Source organism: Pituophis catenifer, unplaced genomic scaffold (genome assembly GCF_029215685.1).
Source record: "Pituophis catenifer annectens isolate HBS135680 unplaced genomic scaffold, rPitCat1.0.hap2 SCAF_6, whole genome shotgun sequence".
In the NCBI taxonomy this organism is placed as follows: domain Eukaryota; kingdom Metazoa; phylum Chordata; class Lepidosauria; order Squamata; family Colubridae; genus Pituophis; species Pituophis catenifer.
The window spans coordinates 41,996,143-42,018,974 of record NW_027256886.1 but is presented as its reverse complement, the minus strand read 5'-3'; the positions used below and the strand labels follow the sequence as shown (position 1 = coordinate 42,018,974).

Below are 22,832 nucleotides of genomic sequence, written 5' to 3'. Positions count from 1 at the left end.
CTTCTATTCCTATAACTATCCACAAGTACATGGGAAATTTACAAAGATTAAAGCAATATAACAATTAAAACAGAAATAAAAACTTCTTCCAATAAAATATTGAAAGAAGAAACCATCATAACAGAGCACTTTGTATCTGGAAAAAGACTGGGGTGTCTTGGTGGATTACAAGAGCCAGCAACCGGATATAGTTGCAAAACAAATCAACCAACAAGCAGTCCAAATGCAATCTTAAAATTTATCAACAGTAGTGACAAGATCAAGAGAAGTAATTCATGATTTGCAGAACAGTGTGTAAGTTTTTTAATTTTCAAGACTACTTCATCTAGCAAGATAATTTATAAAGAAGGCAGGTATGAAAATTGTGACTAGCCTGAAGTCTCATTAGACTATTTTTTCCCAATTCAGATGCAGCTGAATTCAGATGCAAAATAAATTACAATTTTGTACCCCGTCATTTTTATTTCTTCATGCCTGATGAAAATCCCTAAAAATTAAAAAGCTTACATCTTCAATGTATTTCGAAAACCCGAGTTTAAATAAACAGCTATGGCCAAAGAAGGCTAACATTATTAAATCCAGATTATTATTTTATCATTCAGTTTTAATATTATACCTTATTTAGTCATTTATTTGTTTGCTTGGTTATACAGAATTAAATATTGCAAGGTGGCTAAAAATTACAATATAAAATACAGAACAAAGCATTTCAATACAATAGTGAAAATAAATATTAAAAGTAATTACTTTTGGAAATTAAATGGGTCAGTGTGTGTGGATTGTTGGAAGCCATTACTCCATGGAATCCTGAGGCCTTTCAAAAGCAGCAACATTCTTGGATCAACACGGCCTTTGCATAAGAGGCTGAATTTAAATAAAAAGCTATACTGTACCATAAACCACAATGTACTACAACTGTGTATATAAGCACCCTGAAAGCTTATCTGAGCCATTCAATTGCCCCATTGCCAGAATGGCCAGGCAACTGTTGTTGGAGGGAAGAAATTGAAGGCATTGCTTCTATTAATCCCCAACTCACTATCAAAGTAACTGAAGTACATTTTTAATTCCATTTCCATTGTATTCTCTTTCACGTTATGGTGCCTCCGAGCGTTCCTGCCTGTTTCAGTTTGTTGCGGGCTTAATCTTAGCAGTTCCCTGGCTAGTTTGCAAAAGAAAGAAACTTCAACTGAGTTAACACTTACTATGTTCTCTAATATGTTTTTAAACTGTCTTTTACAATGAATTCTAAAATGGCAAAATGATTATTTCCTTATAAACAAGGGATTTTTTGAATCTTGCCAAAAATATTGTTATTTTAATTATTTATTTTTCGTTCTCTGAGCTTCCTATTTGTCCTATGCTTTAAAAAAAATCCCTAATAATCATTATTCGAGTGACTTTAGGACATTAATAGGCCATGGTAATTCTAAAAGACATTTAAAAAAAGTAGGCTGGTAAATTTTAAAAGAAATAAACTGCTTATTGTCCCTGCATGTATGCATTTTTAGACATTTACTTTGTATATATACATCTAATGATTTTTTTGTATGGAGGCCCAGCATTTACATATACAATAGAACCTCTGGTCACAACCATAATTCGTTCCATAACTTTGGTAGCAACCCGATGTGGTCGTGACCTAAACCTAATTTTGGAAATTTGGCATTTACAAAAAAAATGGCGCAGAAGGGGAAATCGGCTGCGGAAAAAAAAGTTGTGAATTTTTTGGTCAGAACCCAATTTGTTCGTGGTCAGAAGAGTTCATGACCAGAGGTTATACTGTACATTGCATTTTACTTGTATATATTTATAACTATAATTCTACCTACGTATTGTTCATTGCTTTCCTTTCTAGAACAGAAAGGTGGGAGGTCAGAGCAGCAGGGCAATTACTAGTACTGCATGGGAGAAAGTGGTAGCCTACTGTCCAAAGCCAAATAAACCATGATTAAAACCAAACGTAATGAAGCCAATATTAGTATAAGAAAACCAACTATAATTTTTTTAAAAATATCGTATCTGTCTAAATTATCACAATTTTGGATTATCCAATATCTACCATGAGCAACAACCAAATAGCATACATATAAAACATTTCTTATAGTTTTCTTTTCTTTTCTTTTTGCTATCCAAGCCCCATGAAGTCTATATGCATATTTGATTGTGGTTTGCCCAAATATTCCCATTTGCAAGCTCTAGAGTTTCTGAATTCTTTAGAAAGAGATCCTGTTCTCACATGAATGCTTTAATATAATTTTATTAGTTTAAAATATAATTGTTAAAAAGTTGCATATTTAAAAAATATTATTCTCTAGTTCTATTTCTCATTCACAATAGCCGAGGGATATTAAACCTAACATCCATTTACAAAAGGTTAGCTTGATAGTAGAGTCAGCATAATGTTACAGGTCAAATCTCTGCAATATATCTTAAGAAATTGGCAGCTAACAACTGTGAACAAAAGAAATTTCTGACTGAGATTCTTGACTGCTATTTGCAAGTACGCCAAGCAGGAGGTGGAATATAGATTGGGATTAACTAACAGATCTCTGGATCATTCCAGTCAGTTATAAGAATTTCTGACTCTATTATTTTAACAAAAGCAAAAACAAAATGATTTTTTCTACCTAATTAGATTGCTAAAATCAAGAAAACAGAGTAACTAGGGGTAGATTTTTGTGTGGAATGGATTACAAGCTCAGTTCAGTTCTGTTATTGGAAACACATTTTTGGTTCAAAATGTATTCTTTTTTTAAAAAAAATCCTACTTTTTCATGCTAAGTGTATATGTATATATATCCTAACTTTGGATGAATATTCTGGAGTACTAATAAAAACTTGAGTGATTTTTAAAACTGATACCGGTATCATTCAGTCTTTGGAGTAAATTATTCCACTGCTAGATAGCTTTATGTACGGTATTTAAATTTATCTGACTAAAATCTGCAAGGTAAATATGACTCTAAAATATTTTCAGACATCTGATGTGTTAGAAAGTATGTTTTAGAATTAATGGAACATTTTATTGGTCATAAATCTAAATCCTGCCATTATATTGCTTTTATTGTATATTGTTGCCTACATTGCTCCCTAACAGGAATAGTAATAACACATTCACTTTTATCACACAATATATCAATATCAATGATCTGCACATTATGGATAAAGGTATTTTCAGGAATTAATATTTCCTTGAAATTTTTCACATTTTTGGGGAAGAAACAGAACAAGAGGCACTTCAGGCAATTCCACACTTTTGTCTCCCTGCTTACTCTGATGCTTCAACAATCGAAGCAACAAGGAAAATGCCGTTCTTTGGGTCCTATCTTTTCCTGTGTAGATAGTCTTCAATTTATGACCATAATTAAGCCCATAATTTCAATCGTAAATTGTGACCATACCCAATTTTACAATATTTTTTTCAGTGGACATTAAGTAAATACCACAACCATTAAGCAAACCAATTGTTTGCTATGGGGCAGGTTTTGCCAGTATCTAACACCAGTTTCTGGAAAAAAAATATCATAAATCATGGTCATTGGATGCAGCAAATGGGCATAAATGTAGGCCAATTGCTGTGCATGCCAAATACAGTCACATGACTGCATCGGAAACCAGCCCTCAGAACTTTGAATCTGAATCATAAGTCTTTTTTTCAGAATCTGTTGTAACTCTGAACAGTTACTAAGTGGATTCATCATTAGTCGAGGACCATGGAAACTTTGCAAGAAGGAAGGACTGATAATTCAGTTTCATATAAACAAAAAAGCAACATTAAAAACAAAAGGAAAGGGAGAGAAACTTTGCTGTACTTCGTGCAAACAGTGGGAAAGCAAGGATAGAACACTTTACCCAGCCTGAGCAGAAAGCAAAAGGATGCCCAATAGAAGATGAGAGGTTTGAATGGAGCATGAGCTTCGAAAGTTGATAGTTCACTGACTTAAGAGGCCATAATTAGATAAACCACAAGATTGTTTTTAAAAATGTAGAGAACATAGCAGTAAGGGCAGTGACCAGTTGCTGGTTGGGAGAAGATAGGCAAGAACTGCAGCTAATTGGAGGTGGGCCTGCTACTAGAATGGAACAGAGTCCTGGACGTCATTTATCCTGAAGAGTTTAGGATGGCTCAGGTCAAAAAATTGCCATTTTAAATCAAAATTGGAAAACAGAGAAAGGGGATACATTTTCAACCAGTTGTGATTTGGAATAAGATAGCATCATTTATTCCGGCACTCAGGAATCAATGAGTGGCCTGAACTGGTGATGAGATTAGCAGAAAGCATGGATCTGCTTATAGTTGATATTTGCATTCATGGAACTTGAGACAAATATTTTACAAAAGACACTTTCCTGATTTTGGATAAAAATGGCCTGTTCGTTTGCACACTTTTCAGGCAAAATAAATAGACAAGATGGCTATGCTCTCTCAGAAAAAAATGTTTTTAATAAATGACATCACAACACAAGGTTACAACTCAGAGTAGCTTATGAATCAGACCTACTACAGGCAATCTACTGGGTTAAAAAAATAACTTTTAGCCTTGTTTACCTCATAAACAAGCCTTGTTTACCTCATATACTTCCTATCTACGAGAATGTTCAAACTTCTCAAAAAATTCCTTTTCAGTACTTTTCAGAAAAAAAATAAAAAATACCAGCATGGAGCAAAGAGACAGAATGTTGACTGAGTAACAACTACTTAATTTTAGCGCATAATCTTTGGATTTGCAAGAATCAAATATGTTCAAACCCGTGGGTATCAATGGGAACATATGTCTCTTTTCCAATCAACAGAACTCGTAGTTAGCTTTGTAAATGAGGTTTAACAATTCCATCAGAATAGTTCTAAAGAATAAAACATATACAAGCTCCATTGTACATGATGCATTCTTACCTCCGAATGAGAGAATGGAAAAGTAATTGTTAGACTGCGCTTACTGCATTCATGCTGATGTTGAGTCATTGTAAGGATTTTAAACAATCTGCTACTCAGTTAATTGGGTGCTTTTTGTAAACAGTGAAAACGATTTTAAAATATTTAAATCTTTTTGACAGAGATCTAGATAAATCATATCTAAGTTTGACCAGAAAAGTCACACTATAATATGCCATTAAACAAATCATCCAAGGTGTTAATGCAGATAAAAATATTGTATTGTGTATGATCATTTGTATGAAAACTTGGCAAAAGCATCAATAAGAGATAGAAAGTAAAACACTTTTCCTAACAGATATCAACATATTTGATTTTTCATTACTGGAAGTTAATATAGTACTCTTTAAGAAAGGGGGGAATATCAACGTCCAAATATTTAGCCTTTTCAAAAGGAACTTATAATATTTCCACTACCACAGTTTCAATTATCATTTCACCAATTAAAGCCCCTACATAAGATACCAGATTGATTTTAAATTGAGAAGATCGCGATAGGAATTTTGACCTGTTTTTTAAAGCAGTTATATTATAATGGATTACAAATAGTCGTCAATTTATAATTGAGCCCAAAATTCCATTGCTGAGCAGGACAGTTGTTAAGTGAGTTTTGCCCCATTTTATGATCTTTCTTGTCACAATTGTTAAGTGAATCGCTGCAGTTGTTTCAGATTAAATATTTTATTAGTTTATCAAAATATAAAATGCAGAAGTATAAAAAAATTAAAGATAATGGGGAAAAAAAATATAGGATAAAGGGGGAAAGAAAGAAAAAAGCATTGACTTCAGATTCCTTTTTGTGCAATAGAATGAGGTAATAACAAAATCTTGACTTTTTACTTTTATATAATAATATACATTTATTTCTATAACAAAATTCTATAACAACAAACCTATCTAATCAGCACAACCCAAAGTTTCATTTTTTCCCACCTCAAACTCAAAGTCTAAAACAGTTTCCAATTAGAAACAAAATTAATTGTATCCTTTTCTTTAATCAAAGCAGTTGATTTAGCCATCTCTGCTAACTCTATCAACTTTTGCAGCCATTCGTCCATTGTGGGAATCAAAGTATCCTTCCATTTTTGCGCATAGAGCATTCTTGCCGCTGTCAGCATATATAGCATCAAAGTTCCATTTTTTTCTCAAGTTCTTTATCCATTAACATAAAAATATAACAGCTAATTTGGTATATGAAATCATTTACTATCTTATAGGTAGGCAGACTGCTGCCCACTCTCCCTGAGATGTAACTGAATCCCTTTTACATTGCACTTTCTTAAAAGTTCATCTTTGTTTTCTGCAGCTTGCCTATTTCTTTTCCTAAATACAAGCACAAATGGAATAATAATTCAAAATATAATTTACCAACTGGTATGCCAGCTATAGCCCTATGAACAAAATATTACCTTGTTTCAAATATCTATGCCCTGTTTGGCTCCTATTTGGAATTCTGCAAATAGGAGCCAAATGTGTTGTATGTGGAACTGCCTTTCCAAATGGTATTAAGTATCTGCTGGTACAGAATCAGCTGCAAAACTTTTAATAAGGATTTAGTAACAGTAACCCATTATACTACTACTTTAATATCTGCACTGGATTCCAATTCAAATTAAAATCTTTGCAGACTCATTTCTGAGAGGTGCTTTTAAATTTTATTTTCCCATATCTTTTAGATGACATTACAATTTTGCTTTAGTGTGGCGAATCTCATTTCTCTGCTCTTCCTTTTTAATGTGCATTTTGTACAGTATATTTTAATCAACTTTTCTCAATACTTGTGATACATTTTGACCAACTATGTGTTTAATTTTTTTAATCTTATGATTCTTACTCATTTTTAATGTATTACTACATTCATAAGCTATCTAGACAACATGTTATCAAGTGACTTAAAAATTAAACTAGTTCAATGGACTTGTGGCAGTATGTCTTAAAAATCCAGATTCTTTTTCGTAGAAGAAAACATACAACAATATATATTCCCTGTATACTTTTTACTATAAAGAAAGGAATATTTTTTAATAAAGAAATCATAAAATGTTCATAAAATAGTAAACAGCAGAAGATAGATTATAAACTATCATAAAACTTGCATTTCCAGTACTCTAGGAAGAATCTCTAGATCTTGTTCAGTCTGAGAATTCAGACTAATGTCTTACCTTAGGAGCAACAAGACATCCAGACTTACATAAACAAGTAAAAAGGAAGCAAAGAGATAACTATACAGAACTTCAAATGCTTAGGTCAGGAAAGGTAGCAGTAGCACAACAAAATAATTCAGGTACATTTTCATTGGATGTTATGCTTAAAATTTGGTGAACTCACGGTTCATAATCCAAGATCTTCTGGCTTCCAGAAAAATGTTATAATTTATTTATTTTTTTACTTGGCTCTTGAAATTTAAGAAGCTGACCTTACTAATGCCATTTCCAGGAAAAAGCTGATCAACAAATTCATATATAGCATAATATGCACACTTCACACTTTAACAATGGGTTTAAGAGTAGAAAGCAGAATTTGCAATAGCCAGACAACAAAATGGTAGAATATTGGGTATGTTATCTTTCCTGCACTTCCGCTATTCATTCATGGGAAGAGAAAACAGCGATAAATAGATCCATGCTTGCAGAATGCAACCTAAATATTAGACTAAGTCCAGCTATTGATCTACATTTTATTATTACATGATTCTGATATGTTCATGTCTATAAGTTATTTTGTTATAAGACTCCCAGGATTTTCCAAAATTATCAAATTCTGTGTCTGTGGAAAATCCTGCTTGTAACTCTTGGTTTTTGTACAGAACATCCAGTAAGAAAACTTGGCCTGTGGGCAGGAAATCCCCCTACCACACCTTTCTGATTTACACTGATTCCTGATACACACCACATGTGTCCCCTCCCTCCTCCCCCCCATTTGCTAAGGTTCTGTTCCACATTTAAGTGATGAAAAGTTAAGACCTATGGTTACAACTTCTATGAGAAACTTCATTTTGAAGGGCTGCTACATTTCAAGTTTATTGCCATGAGGAAAAATGAAGAAACAAAAGGCCACAGTCACCCAACAGCAAAGAAATCTGGGTGAAGACATTTAGTAAGTGTAAGTTCTCTACCAAAACTTGTTGAAATATTGACCTCTGGACTGAATGAATATTTATTTCTGAGAATCTTTAATATGAATCAACTTCAGTTTCTTGTCTAAGAAGTTTTATGCTACAGAGAAAGTTTTCCCTTTAACTTTTAAACCATAGCAGCTTCAACAAAACAAGTTGGAGGGGGAAAGGGGGGGGGAATAAAACAGACAGAAATCTGTGTGGAGAACGTCGCACATTCTTTTATCAGGTGAAATTGAGAGGGTACATGCAATAGGAATCTCAGCCTGTACTGCCCTTGCTGACCAAGATATCAATATTAAAAATAACTTCTATAATTAAAAAAAGAAATAGAATTGGAGTATGCATGGGCAGTTTGAAGTTGTTTGACAAAAGCAGATAAAATCTCCATAAACCACTTAAAGTCAGACAGACTGAAATGGTATAGAAGTTATACTTAGTAAGCAACTAAATAATAAAATAAGATACTTTCTCTTTTGTCAATTTATTCAGCAGAGTTTGTCTGGGATTAATTGGTTTCCCTGGTAATGGTTTTTAAAAAACCAAACAGCCTCCTAGATCAGGTAGCCAAAGAAAGTCTAGAAGATGGGTATGTTTCTATGTCTACTACTTTTCTTTTGAAATTGAACTCATGCTTGCTTGTCTCTAATCATACATTACATTGTTTATCCCAAAGATGACATTCATAAAACCACCCATGTTGGCACACAGCAACTCTTTAAAAGATCGTCTATTTAAAATATATGGTATAATTGCATTAATTTGGACATTCATGTTAAGTTTCTAAGAATAAAAGTTTGTATTTATTGAGATCTGGATTAAGTTATTATTTAATGTATTGAAGATTCCAACTTGTATCCTGCACATACTTAATAGTAATTCAGTAATGTGCTCAAAGGAGTTTACTCTCATGAAAAGATACGGAGAATCTGTACAAAGAATATAGCTTTCAGATTAACATTTAAAATTTAGAGATCACCTCTTACAACTTTATCCGGAAGAATATACTGTCTTCAATAACATAGCAGAGTAAGTAAACTATTTCATACATTGAAAATTAATGTTCCATAGCCTTCCAAAGTACCAGAGTGTAATTACAAAACATTTAGGTTTATCAGTGAAATCTCAGTATGGGTTTATATCTCCCAGTCCTGTCCTCCATCCAGCTATAATGTATGAATAATAATACAATGTTGGATTATAAGAATTGCTGTTATTATGAAGGCTTTTTTAATATTTAGGAGATAATACTATGTCCTTGATGAAAAAAATCATTGATATGTTCCATAAGCTAGGCCCACTCTTCTGGACATTAAGTGAAGTGAATTTGAGAATATATCAGAAGACACATCAATATTTATCATGCAGGAGAAGTGCTAGACTAATTAAATAGAGCTCTATTATTGTAGGACAGTGATGGCGAACCTTTTCAGCACCGAGTGCCTAAAAGGTCGTGTGGAAACGTCGCACACGCACACATGCGCTCGTCGGGGCCGCGCTCCGGAAAAGCCGAACTTCCGGCTTCTGGAGCATATGCACACCCAAAAATCAACTGGCCAGCATGCATGCGCACCCCGGGTTTTCGGCACTGCTGCACATGCGAAGGACAGCTGATCGTCATGTGCGCATGCACACCAGAAACCCAGAAGACAAACAGGGAAGGCCGCGCGTGCCAGGCGACATGGCTTCATGTGCCACTTTGGGCACATGTGCCATAGATTTGCCGTCAGGGTTCTAGGTTATGAGACTGCCAAAAGACTCTCAAGGATAAGATTGATAACTTGATTGCTTTCTTTAAATATGGTAGTTACTGAAAAAGCAATAAATGCCAGTAAATATTACAGTATTGCAGCCAGAATTAATTTTGAATATATTTTATTGGGATTAAGGCAAATCTTCAATCCCAAGGAATCAACTAGCACATACTGACTCATATTTAACTGCTTAATTTTTAATTCAGCAGTTTAATAAAATCCACATCCTAAATATAGTACATTGCTTTAATTACCAATTGATATTGGTATTAGGAGATACATAAACATGCATTTAGAGTAAAAAAAAAGTTGAACCAGTCATTTGAATTCTGTAATCTAATCATATAAGTACACTTTTAATCAATGATTAAATATGCCTAAATATGCCTGCAACATTGAGAAAAGTGTATGTGACAGGCCTTATCTTATTATTCTGTCAAAAATCCATTAGTTTTGTGTTGGGGGAGTAATTCACCTTCATGTGGAAGGGAATTTCAGTTCATCCAAATACAGCTGTGGATAGAAAATAAATAAATATAAATAAATAAATGGTAAGAAAAGTAACAAATATAGTTTGGTCCTAAAGCTGCTTCTAATGAAGGGAACATAACTGGGATGATTAGGGTTAGGGTTAGGGTCATGGAAAAACTTTTAAGAACTACTTTTTTAGCACAGTTTATTTCCGTTTTAAAAGCTGTAATGTCTTGACTCCAAACAGATGCTAATGGATGGCGGTTAGATAGGTAGAAAACACATTAGTTCATTATGGTAAATCATAGGGCTCAGCCCATATATCTGGAACAGAGAAGGGGATTTTAGAAAATTATTTTCTTCAATCATTAGAAAGAAAAGGTAACTTCAATATATGGTAGGAAAAAAATAAAAAATGAAGGAGGTCTGGGTGGAGAAGTGACAAAATTTTATTGCTGATTTAAGTACAAAACTGTTCCATTTCAAAATGACAATTAGGACAGGAATAGATGCTGTTCTCAGTTTTAGATGAAATGCCCTCAGGTTCTGTTCTATTTATAGGCTTTCCGTGAAGATAAATTATATAATATGAAGCATTTAGAAAAATAGGAAATGGTTGTTTGATTGTAATTAATGTAGCATTTTTCACTCTCCAAGAACAGTATAAAAAGGGATAATATAGAAAGTGATGCTTATCAATTCTGTTATCAGAAAAAGAAAAGCTCCTGATATTAATAGCAGCCTTCAACTAGCATAGGTGGCAGCAGATGGAAATATGAGCAGACTGAGTGCCTTCCAAAATAAGCAATTCAATTCCACTACAGTTCCACTGGTAAAGTATATTCTACGTACAACATGTTAACTAAAGTACAAAATAGGAATTAAACCACTGCTTGATTCTGAAACATTTTCCTTTCAGATAAATTTTCAATGGAAAACATCTGCTTTATTATAATGGTATATTAATATTACTACCTCACTTTCAAAAAAATGGCAACACATGAAACAGTGTCTTTACCACTGCCAAATGTAGGTTTTCTCTAATAATTTTTCTTCTGGTGCCATCATTGTCAGGTACACTGGGACTTCCATGTTTCCTTTCCCTCGTTGGTGTTTATGGGGGAATGGATAAAAAACTAAGAGATTACAGCACATTATGATCCAAACAGGAGAATAAATGTGTGGGGATTTTAGTACACAATCCATAGCACCAATGATGCCTTAACAGAACCTCCATCTATTCTCATCATAGTTCATACTGAGAGACTGTGTCATGTGACATTATTTCATTCAACATATCACAGACTATTTCCTGGAAAGTATGTATTTCACTTCTTTCTTTGATAACAAATCATCCCACCATACATAGCCATCGTGTTATTGCATTTTGGGGTAATCAATGGTAAAGCACAAAAAAGGAATATGAAATTGTAAGTGAAGGACATTGATATTAGAAAAAAGAGGAAAAATAACTCAAGCTACAATGCCATTCACCTTTCCTCTCCATGTCTTTTCACCCTTGCAAGCCACCCTTGTTTTCCTTTTATCTATGCCTTGATTCTCACACAGCCTTTAAACTTTTATCCCTTTTGAAGTCTTGCTAACTCCAACTATAACTCTGTCATCTTCCCCATCCTCTCCACCCATTCATTCTTTTGGCATATGTTTGTTCAATCTTCATTCATTCTCTAAGTGACAGTTGGTCACTCATCTTCGTATTCAACCTCATTTTAATTATCACCATTCATTCTTGATCACATATACTTGTCTTTTATTGTACACTTTCTTAAGCAATTTATACCTACTATATTCTACTTAGTTCTCTGTGTCTTCAGACATGCCCTACTTATTAATCACAGGACTCTTGGTGGCTCACAAAGTAAACAATAATAATATAAAGCAATATAAAAGCAAAAGGCAATTAAACCCCAGACACAACATCTGGCATCAGATCCAGGAAAGTTCTGTCTTCAGCTATTTCCAGGGGGCAGACAATGTTGGAGACTGCCACTAACAAATGGAGAGAAGCAAATACTTATATAACAACTATTTTCACCTCTTTCAATTAACAGCCATTCCTCACAACAGACCACATACTATCCACTTCTTTAGTATCAACATTTGCATCTCTTTCATATTTCTTCGTGAATTTTACCAAACATTCTACATGGTATAAAGATTCTTGTGCTTCTTCATCATGTATGTAGGCAATTGTTCATTCCACTATCTCTGTCAGCCACAACTATATTGGCTTTTAATATCTTAATTTTCACATTTCTGCTCCTCATCCACATTTGGATTTGCCATTCCAGTAAGAAAGAATTATCTGCATATAAAATATGCATTCATATCCCAACTACCACATTTTTAATCTTCAAAAATGTCCTTATTTGTTTATTCATATCTATTTTAAATCTCTCAAATATGTTCTAGTAGATTAGAAATGCTACATATGCAGTTATGTTATCTAACATAATATGAAAGGCACTGAGGCAAAGTTCTAATGAGGAGTTAACATATATTGGAATATTGGTAATGAGCCTAAAATGCCTACCTTTGTAATTCTCATTTGTTACTCTTTCTTTCAAGTTACACTTTAATTGCATGCCTATAGAAAGCATAAATTATAATTTGCCTTTACTGACCTGAATTAATTATTGATCATAGATCCAGAAATAAACAATCAGCTTACTGTCAATAATTCATAATAGCAATTAACTTTAAAAGAATAATAGGTCTATACAAAATCATAGTGAATTTAAAGTTATACATCATCTAGAAATGTTTTTTTCTTTGAGAAATGGAATATAAATATTAAATACATTAATAAAGCGTTTATACATTCTTGTTTGAACCAGTATGTCTATACATACTAAAAGAACAAGGAAAAATCTAGGTTGTCAACCTCGTCCAGCATGTCTCTGGAATACCTTGGATGAGGGACATAAGAGGTGGACCTTGATTCTACAAAATAGCTATTGTGAGGACAGCACTCTCTTCTTAATTGCCTGGTGTAGTTAACCCCAGAAATACAAATAACTTTTGTCAATACAACCTTTTCACTGTCTATCTAGCCCAGATATTTCCAATATGTTGGAAGCACACTGTTGTGCTTCTTCCACAAAAGAAGGCAGCATATTTCTTTATATTTCCACTTGTACAGAAGCTTTTTATTATTGACAAGCTCCTTGGGGCTCCTTGGGAACTCAGTCATAGCATCCAGATTTCCCACAAACTAGTTTTTACCCCTGCACTTCCCCAATGCCAAAGTTGCCCCCCTTGCAAGAGGCCTCCCTCAGGATGTCTGTCCTTGGCCTCTGGTGACCCAGGCGTCTTTCTTGCTCCTCTCCCAGACTCTCTGAGATTTCCTCCCCAGATCCATCCTTCCTTCCTGCCTGTGGCTCCCCACCCTTCCCCCGAGGCCTGATTCTCACCGTCCTCGTAGTTCTTGAGGTAGTAATCCGGTCCCGGTCCACCACGGCTCTTGGCTGGGTTCTTCACGTTCTGGAACTGCAAAAAGTCGGTCCTTTTGCCCGCGAAGCGGAGAAAGGCGGGCGCCAGGCCACGCGCCAAGGTCACCAAGCGCCGGGAGCTGCACAGAAAAGGGCTGAATGAGCGAGGACGAAGAGGAGGGAGCGAGGCGAGCACGACTGCGACGGGCTGGGCGCGGCGCCATCGCGGCTCCGGTGCCCGTCAAGAAACGGCTCGCCAAGCCGGAAGCTATCAGCGCAGCTCCGGGAGAGGCCCCAAAAGCCGAGTACACTGGCTTGAATTCCTGCACCAGCTGCTGGGGGAAAGCGCCCGAGAGCCAAGTATCCCTTCTCCAAAGATTGCCACAGGGACGGCGGCGGTTCTGCGCCACATGCGGGCACCAGGAGAAGCACAAGGGACGGCGGCGCTTCGCCCATGAAGGGCACTTGCGCTTTCCCGACGGAGCTGGCGTTGCCCTGGGTGCCACCTCCTCGGACTCCGCGGAGGTCCCTTTCTCTACCTACACAGACACACACACACACGCACACACCCTCCCCACGTGCTTGGGACAACAGGCGGCGCAGCGATTGGCTGTCGGCGGGGAAGCCCGTGTTGTCCTGACCAGCGAAGCAGAAGGACCCGCGTTTCTTTCGCCGCCGGAGGTGGGCAGATTTTTCCAGCGTTCCTTCGCCATGGCCACTTGTGGCATCGCCCGAGGCTCCTCTCCCGTTTTCTCTTCCCGGATCCAAATCGCCAGAGGAGACGGGAAGGCTGGCTGGGGCCTGGGTACTGCCCTGGGGGCGCCTCGCAGGAGGCAATTTGAGACCCCCTGCAGACCTCTAAGGATGACATCCGCCCGAGCAAACCTCCGGAGAGGGGCGGGGGAAAAGACAAGCAGCCAGAATTTTTCAGAACAGCGATACGTCTCCGAGATGCTTTCTCCATTACAAACATGTGCATCTTAATAGGAACCATGGCCCGGCCTCTTCGCCGCGGCTCTGCGGGCCGTGGGAGCCCGGAGGGCGCATCGGTCTCTAACCGCAGTGGGAGCCACGAGGGCTGGAAGAGCTAAAGAAAAGGCGGCTTGTGGAGAGAAAGCCCCTTACCTGAGGAAGTCCAGCCAGCCGTCGTGGAGGATTGAAGGATCCAGTTGCAGCGAGAGGAAGTTCTCGCTGGTGACACGGAGGGAGCTCCTGGTACTCACGTCCAGGAGGATGAGCGTCCTGCCCGGGGTGCCCTGCGGGCTTGTCCTGGCGGGAAGGCGCTTCACCCCGGCCTGAGAGGGGAGAGAGAGGTGAGCCAACAGCGCCAGTCCAGGGGCCAAAAAGGCCAAGAAGCCAGAAGGGCCAGAGCCGGGGCAGGGCATGCTGGGCCGAGGGGGGCTCCCCAATTAAGTCCCGCGCCGGGCACAGCCAGTCACGGGCAGCTAATTGTCCGGAGTGCAAAGCGTGGGGGCGCGCTGCCTTTTTTCCCTCCCCCTCCTCCCCCCCAATGTTTTGGTGCTGGGGGAAGAGGGGAGCTCACGCCCCTGACCAGCCTTCCCCGGGGCCGGTGCCAAGACGCCTTGTTCGCCAGCGCCGCCCCTAGAAGAGTCGCCGCCTGCGGACATTTTCGCGTTTCTAAAGGTAAAGGAAAATCGTTCCTGTTTAACAACTCTCGGCCCGGGATCCCCAAGGGCCCAGGCTGGTTCCCTAAAGGATGACGGCTGCAGGCAGCGAATGTTTTTTTGCCAAAGGCCTTCCCCCTCTTTGATTGCTTGAAAGAAATCTATGCAGAAAGTGCAAACAATCCTTTTGCTAAGGGTAGTTTTGCCACCGGAGCCTCACCTGGGTGGGTCAAGCAGAGCCCCGAAATAGATTGCATTGTTCAGCCGCAATAGCTCACTCGCAGAGACAGTGCTGGCAGTTCTGCAGAGATCTGGAGCCCATGTAGAGAGGAAGGCGGGGAGGGGTAGGTCGCGAGGGTGGGGGGGGGGGGGCGAAAGAAAAGCATTAACTTTGGTCTTTGCTTGTTTCCTGATTCTTCTGCGTTCTTACCGAGAAGTCAGAAAACCAAAAGTGCTAGTGGAAGAATGCAGGGATAACTAGCAGCAGTTTAAACAGCCACGCTGCCCTAAAGCCGAGAGAGAAGTCCAGAGCCGGAGGCCGCCGAGAAAGAAGCGCTGGGGATTAAAGAGGAGCGCTGCCCTGAAAAGTAGAGCTGTCTTTGCGAGGACGAAAACCGAAACGAGATGGAGTGGTGAGTCAAGCCGTCTTCTAGGCCAGTAATTTTTCCCATATTGGAAAAGCAGCCTTTCCCTAACAACCAAGAAAAGTTCTGCGAAAATGCCCATCTTTGTACCCCCTTACCTCTGCTTTCGGCGCAGTCGCCTTCTGCCTTTTCTTGGGAACCTTTCTCTTCGGCTGCAAAGGCAGCGCAGAGGTATTTTTCCAGTCGGAGGTGTTGGGAACTGAGCTGCCATACCGGGCAGACTGGGGATAAGCGAGGCGGTCAAAAGAATTGGTCCAGTTTTGTCTCGTATACAACTGAAAGAGGCGCCTTAACGCAAATAATCGCCACTCCCCCCTTCCTTGGGAGAGATTCACTATGGGGCTTGGGATAACTCCATTTCAAAACAAGCCCCCAACGGCGCTCTTAGTGGATGTTGGTATTCCTTTTGACGTGCTGATCTGACTTTTCTGAGTATAAAATCCATATGGAGCAAAGGAAAATTGGTTCGGAGTAAATCTGCGCGACCGTAATCTCCCATGGAGTACTGAACACGAAATCAACTCCAGAGAAATGCAGACCCCTCCTTTTCCAAAAAGAAATATTTTCGTTGGAATTAGGTTGCTAAACAGTTGCAAGAGCTGGTCTCTCCGAGCCTTGTTCATATGCAGCCTGCTGGTGCCGCGGCTGAAACAGCTAGGCAGCCCCCGCAGAGTGGCGAGCAGCATTTTTTTTAACCTCTGCGCCGAGACAGCCGGTACTTCAGATCGTCCTTGTCCATTCATCTCCTGTCCACAGCGTTTATGGCCTAAAAAGAGGAACTTCAATCCACCTTCCTTTGTCAGTATAAACCGATTATTCAACACACACACGTGCGCGCCCGCTCACACATACACAAAAGAAACGTGCCTCAAAACGTTAGGGACTGTGGATGAACGATCAGAATTCTGCAGCTTTTCCAATATCGGATATTGTCTTCAGAAAGTGGTTTTCTGCCGGGGCTGTGTGGGTCCCAGTCATGTCTACCATAAAGTAAAAACGACTGGGTTTAGTCGACTTCAGCTCTAATTTATGGCTCAAGAGACTAGGATTAACTTCACTTCCTCTCACTGGATACTGTACTATAGGAAGCGCCTCAGTGAAATGTGAGAGGTGAATCGGTTGCACTTTATGGATATTAAGTCTAAAAACATTCCCACTCACGAGTAAGTTTCAGGTACCAGGATTTTCTTGAAAGGGTATCTGGTGCACAAGACAATCGCTGATTATTTAAATCTTTGCGGACATCAGATCACCCTCCTGTCCTGTGTATTTTTAATTAAAAAAAATAAATCCTACCAACCCTATTACTCCTGAATAAATAAGTACTATATAACAAGAATGCAGCCACGGTAATAATTATTTGACCGGCAAGCCTTCATCGATTTGCAGTAGGATTTATCCCATCGCAAACTACAAACAAAACGATTACTTAACAGAGAACTTTTCACGGGTTTTGACCGGAGGAAGACGCTCCTTATTCTATGCTAATATTTCCAAATGATGAAATATGCGCTTTTGCAATACATTGTCCTGTTATAGCCATTTATAAACAAATACCTTGCTGTTAAGGTTCACTAGAATGGAGGTGCTGCCAGGGTGTTAAAAAATTTCGGCCAGGAAAGGTGCTGTATCTGATCTCTGCTTAGAATCAGGGAGAAGCAGCAAGAGCGGAGGAATACGTTACAGTAATGCTAAACTTACCCGGCCCAGAGAAATATATGAAGTCTCTTGCCTCGCCTTGTCTCCTCCTCAGAAGATGGCTGCCTAATTGAACTGAGCCCTGAGTTTGGAAGATCACACTGAAAGATGGGGATAATATTGCTCTTCCTTTATGAATGTAAATCGCTCTCCGTTCTGAAGGTAGCCCAAGGAGTCCTTGAGCCCAGTAGCCTCTTTTCTTCTACCCTCTCACCCTCCCCTTTCTTTTGACAGTATCCAGATCCAGTGCTAGGAAACTTTAAGACTCTGAGTTGGGTGTGTAACTGCTAGATTCTTCACTGCTACGTGGTGGAACATTTATTAAAGCAAATGACCGTCTCTCTTCACATTATTGGTCATTCTTTTTCCAGTACATTTTCCAATTATATTAAAAGGCATCAAGTTTCCAAAATTTCCAATATTGCTTGCTATGAAGTGTGGTTTACCTGATTATTTAAATATAATTAAACTCTGGTTTTATGCATCTTTCAGTTCTGCAAATTAAGATATCCTAAAATAAACTTGGGAAAGCTGATAGGAAGCATCTATTCTATTTTCTTTGAACTGGATATCTTTCAAGTACAAGATAAGCTACAGTAAGATTGGTGAAAAGGCATAGTAAGCAACTCTTTTCAATTTATTTTAAAGCATTGGTGGTTTTATGAAATAATTTCTCTTTTTTGATACATAGAGAATTTAAGTATGTTAAAATCCTTGTCATCACCAGGGATTTCTGATAGTCTTATATTTCTCTCCAAATTAATATTTTAAATATCCATCTGAAAAATCTGGATGGTTCTTCACTGTGTCATTGATATCTGAAAAGCTATGAGGGTGATACTGTTCTTTAAAAAACCCTACTATTAATAATATATTAAATGTATATGCTACCTGCACATATCCCAATGATCTTATACTTATTATCAGATTAAATTTGCTCATCTTTAAAGTATCACAAGGCCTCTGTCATTTTCACCTCCTCCAAAGGTCCAAAGTTACTTCTATTGTTTTGATAGCTGCTGGAATCCATTGAACAACATTTCTAAAGATCCCTTTGAAATGTCTAGCAAGAGCTGGATTGGAAGCAGCAATTATTGCAACCAACTCAGAAATGCCACTCTCTGTAGGACTTCTCTCTGCAACCTGAGGAAGAGCTTGTTTTCTTTCCATTATAATAAAAGATGAAATGTGTTGCTGACCATTTATCTCTAGTTCCAGTATAATTCTACCAGCTAGAACACTGCAATCCCAGTCTGTTTACTACAGGGAAGTTCCACTGAAAATATCTTTTTGGAGTAGGTTAAAACATTTTCTACCCTTATGTGCTTAAATGGTGCACATGCTCTAATTATAGCATTGCCTATGGAAATAAATTCCCCTAGTAGTTATTTACTAGCATTTGGACTCTTTCTCCAAATGAATTACAGTAGCATGTATCAATTCTGTCTTTCAGCTGCTGTTTTCTAGCTTGCCTGCCTTTAGAGGAAGGACATCCATCCTCCCTCAATTTTATACAGGTCTCAGAAGTGAGAGGCATTTTTTTAACTGTTGAAGAATGCTGAATACTACTCCCCACTGCATTTTTGGGCTTTTGTCATTTTTAATTTGGTTTAATGAGGAGGTGAGCTAATGAGCTGGTTTAAGTACCCAGAAAACCCATCTTATCCATGTTTCGTAATACATCCATTAGGTGTGTATAAGAAAAAAATTAGAATCACATATAATGTTCTTCTGTTTCACACTCTTGAATATCTTTCTGGAAACAGTTTGCTCAACTTGGACTGATTCAATGCTCCAGAATGTAAAATTTATCAATTATTATATTGTTTCAATATCTGGCCATGCATGTTCCAAGGCCAAAATTTCTAGATAAATGCAAAAGCTGCAAACTTAGCTTTAATTCCCCTAATATGTAATTTTTAATGCATTTGCCTGGTACTATTTATCAATAGTATACTCTGTTCACTAAACTATAGTGCAGAAATAGTATACAATTAATGGAAAATGCTAAGTTCACCCTACAAATGAGTATGTTCTAATTCAATTCTGCATCTCTACCCAGCCTGGTGTTTCCATTCATTTTGATCCTGGAAACCTAAGCAAGGTCTGTCTTGCTGGTTCTTGGATGGGAGACCACCATAAAATTCAAGAACTGTGGACCAGCCAGAAAAAAACATCCCTCAAGGTGGTAATGATAATTCTTTTTTAGTGAAGAAAACTACAGGGACTTATTCAGGGGGTCAATAGGGTATGAGCTCCACTCAAGAATATCTTTACCTTTTTTAATATATCCGTGTATGCAGTAGATGTAGAAGATTATCGGTGGTGAAATCCATTTTTTTTTACTACTGGTTCTGTGGGCGTGGCTTGGTGGGCGTGGCTTGGCTTGGCATGGCAGGGGAAGGATATTGCAAAATCCCCATTCCCACCCCACTCTGGGGCTATCCAGAGGTGGTATTTGCCGGTTCTCCGAACTACTCAACATTTCTGCTACCGATTCTCCAGAACCTGTCAGAACCTGCTGGATTTCACCCCTGAAATTTATAGGTGAAAAGCATGAACTATCAGTGGTTAGACTGAATTTTTCTTGTGTTTGGGATCTATATTGAGATGTCCTGGGCGTTAATAGGGATGGGAGAAGAAGTAAAAAAGGGAGGCAGAGAAACAACAGCTTCTCTCAAAGTTTCGTCGCCGCTGAACCTGCCTGGAGAAAGCAAAGAAAAAAAATCTGATTTTATCAACTGTAGTATTCGGCAGAGGGCGCACTACACAGAGCTTCTGAGGCTTTAATTTGCCTTCCAGTAACTACACTATCTGACGTTGCTGTAGGAGCGGCCGTTCCCTGAGTGCCTCCTGGCGGCCGAAATTCAGGTCAGTGCCTGAGAACTAAAGAGGAGATTCTTAAAATGCAGGCGAGATAGCGAGAAGGAGCGGGGTGGGTGGGGGGTATTAAAGAACCTACAGCACCTTCATAGACCCTTCCTCGCATCTTGGAACGCTGTGAAGCTGCAAAGAGAAGGCAATCTGAGTAGACTTTGCTCCCTGTCTCTGCCGGTCAAATGAATGGACGGTAGGTAGCTAAAAAAGCTCTCCGCTGTCTCCGGCCGTATGAACTAAAATTCCGTGTCTGCATTAATTGAATGAGAATGAACACAGATATATCTAATTGTGCACCCTCTCACTCTTGCCTGCCTGCCCTTGTAGTTACATTACCCGTGGCGTTCCCAAGAAACACGATTATTGTGCTCCCTGGTTTACGGTTTCGTTCAGAACCCCTTTGCCAAAGAAATATCTGATTCTGTACCATAAATGAATGGATTTTTGAACTGTGAAAGGTTTCTGAACGTGCAGTGCCACGCTTCCGCTGCTCCAGGCAAGCTGCTGTTGCCAAGGAGGATGGAATCTCTGGGTCGATTTGGGCTCCCTGATTTAAAATGTGGCCCATACATAAACTCTGGGAGATGTCTACCACTCAGGCTCCAGCGCGCATTAATGCCCACCAAAGATGCTTTCCCGAGAACCTGCCTAGGACCTCTTCCTTTTGTTCACGTCTGTAGACAGACGTTTTCTCCACCTCGCTGTAGATTGGCAACTTGACACGTATATTTGCCTTCTTTCTTGACAGGCTTCTCATTCTTCTGATCTATAAAATCTAGATTGAGCGATGCCAAGTATATCAATGATCTGTCCAGGGAGGGGAAAAGGTTCCTTTTACAACGCTCATGAAACTTCTTCCAGGGGACAGAATAAGAAATGTATGAGTGTTAAAATAAACGGAGCAATATAATAAACCGTAGCCAGGAGCCAGAGACCTACACCTGGCACCTGTAGCATCTTTAAGGGCGATCTTGATTTCTCTTCGGATCCTTGAACTTAACCTGTGCGACTGCGCCTGGCTTTAGGGCTCCTTCCGGCTGACAATCCGACCCAGCGGAAAGCGCAAGAGATTTAAGGAAAGGGATCCCAAGCTCTCACTCCTTCTCTGGCGAGGAACGCTGCCCCCCACCCGCCCCCGATCCCCACCTGCTCATTCGGTTCTTTACAGCAGATTCTACGGCAAAAGTAAGCAGATGATAAAAACACACTATTCTGTAGCCAGCCCTGCCATTACTTTATAGAGAAATCTTGTGATCATCTTCAACTTTGCCAGGTGAACCACAGCGCCGTCATGACTGCAGTAGTGGTTTGCAAATAGGGGTTCATTCTTCCCGCGAGAACACTCCTCGCGCCATTTTGTTGGAACACGACACGTGTATGTCGATAAAAACTTACTAGCCTAGATATGTGACGGTTCAGCAATCTTCTCCTCTCGCCCTGGGCTATGTAAAATTAAAACTCAAGGCTTGTAATCTGGACTGAATCTGGGTGCTCGTTTGCCGCCACTCCCCCCTCGTCCTCCGCCCCCTCGAGGTGGTCATTCCGGGCGGGGTAGAGGCAGGTCCCTGATCGCCTGTGCTAATAACCTCATGCGGGTAGAGAACAGGCTTTATAGCAGCGACAACGTCACATATACAAGATTCAAGAGATATAACCTTGGAGCCACGTAGGCGCCCCTGGAAACGGCGAGGAGGCCTCGGCAAAAGTGAACCTGTGCGTTTCCCATCCAGCCCATTTGGTTGCCCGAATAAACTGGCCGAGAGAGAGAGAGAAAACAAAGGAAGCTTTTCCTTGATTTCAATTTAAAAAGAGCTCCGCAGGCAGCGGCCAGGAAGATTTTCTGACCTCGACCTATGAATCAGGCAGGCCTGTATAAATATGTAGAAAAACAACCGGTTTTGAACGAATATCTATCACCGCAGCCTCCCCCCACCCCCAAGCTTCAGGACCAGTTTCTCAAAGGAATGATATTTTAGTTTGTTTGCTTGGTTGGTTTGGATGTCCCCCTGCTTTAAAGCTTTGGACTGGTTTAATTTATGCAGATTACATTTGTACTTGCTTGGGCTTGAAAATCCTGTGGTCTAGTTTAGTGGATGTACATAGATCAAGTAGCAGTTGGTATTTTTTAACTAGGATTAAGATCAAACAGAGATGGTGTGTCTTTCTTAGAAAGTAAAATCAAGTAGAAGGTGAGTGCTTATTCCTGTCTTCACTGCCCTGCAGAAATTAGTCCCTGAGAGCAAAGAATCCCTGGACAACT

General features: G+C 39.2%; 1 protein-coding gene across 1 annotated transcript in view; it reads right to left on the bottom strand.

Annotated features, from left to right (window-relative positions):
* The window catches only part of HPSE2 (heparanase 2 (inactive)), a 141,789-nt gene extending 126,676 nt beyond the window's left edge, over positions 1-15,113 (bottom strand). Inside the window, exons 1-2 of the mRNA XM_070945185.1 lie at positions 14,854-15,113; positions 13,711-13,868 (exon numbers count right to left, since the gene is read on the bottom strand). Coding sequence (XP_070801286.1) covers positions 13,711-13,868; positions 14,854-15,113 — 418 coding nt within the window. The remainder of the gene's footprint in view (positions 1-13,710; positions 13,869-14,853) is intronic.
* Between the last annotated feature and the right edge of the window lie 7,719 nt (positions 15,114-22,832).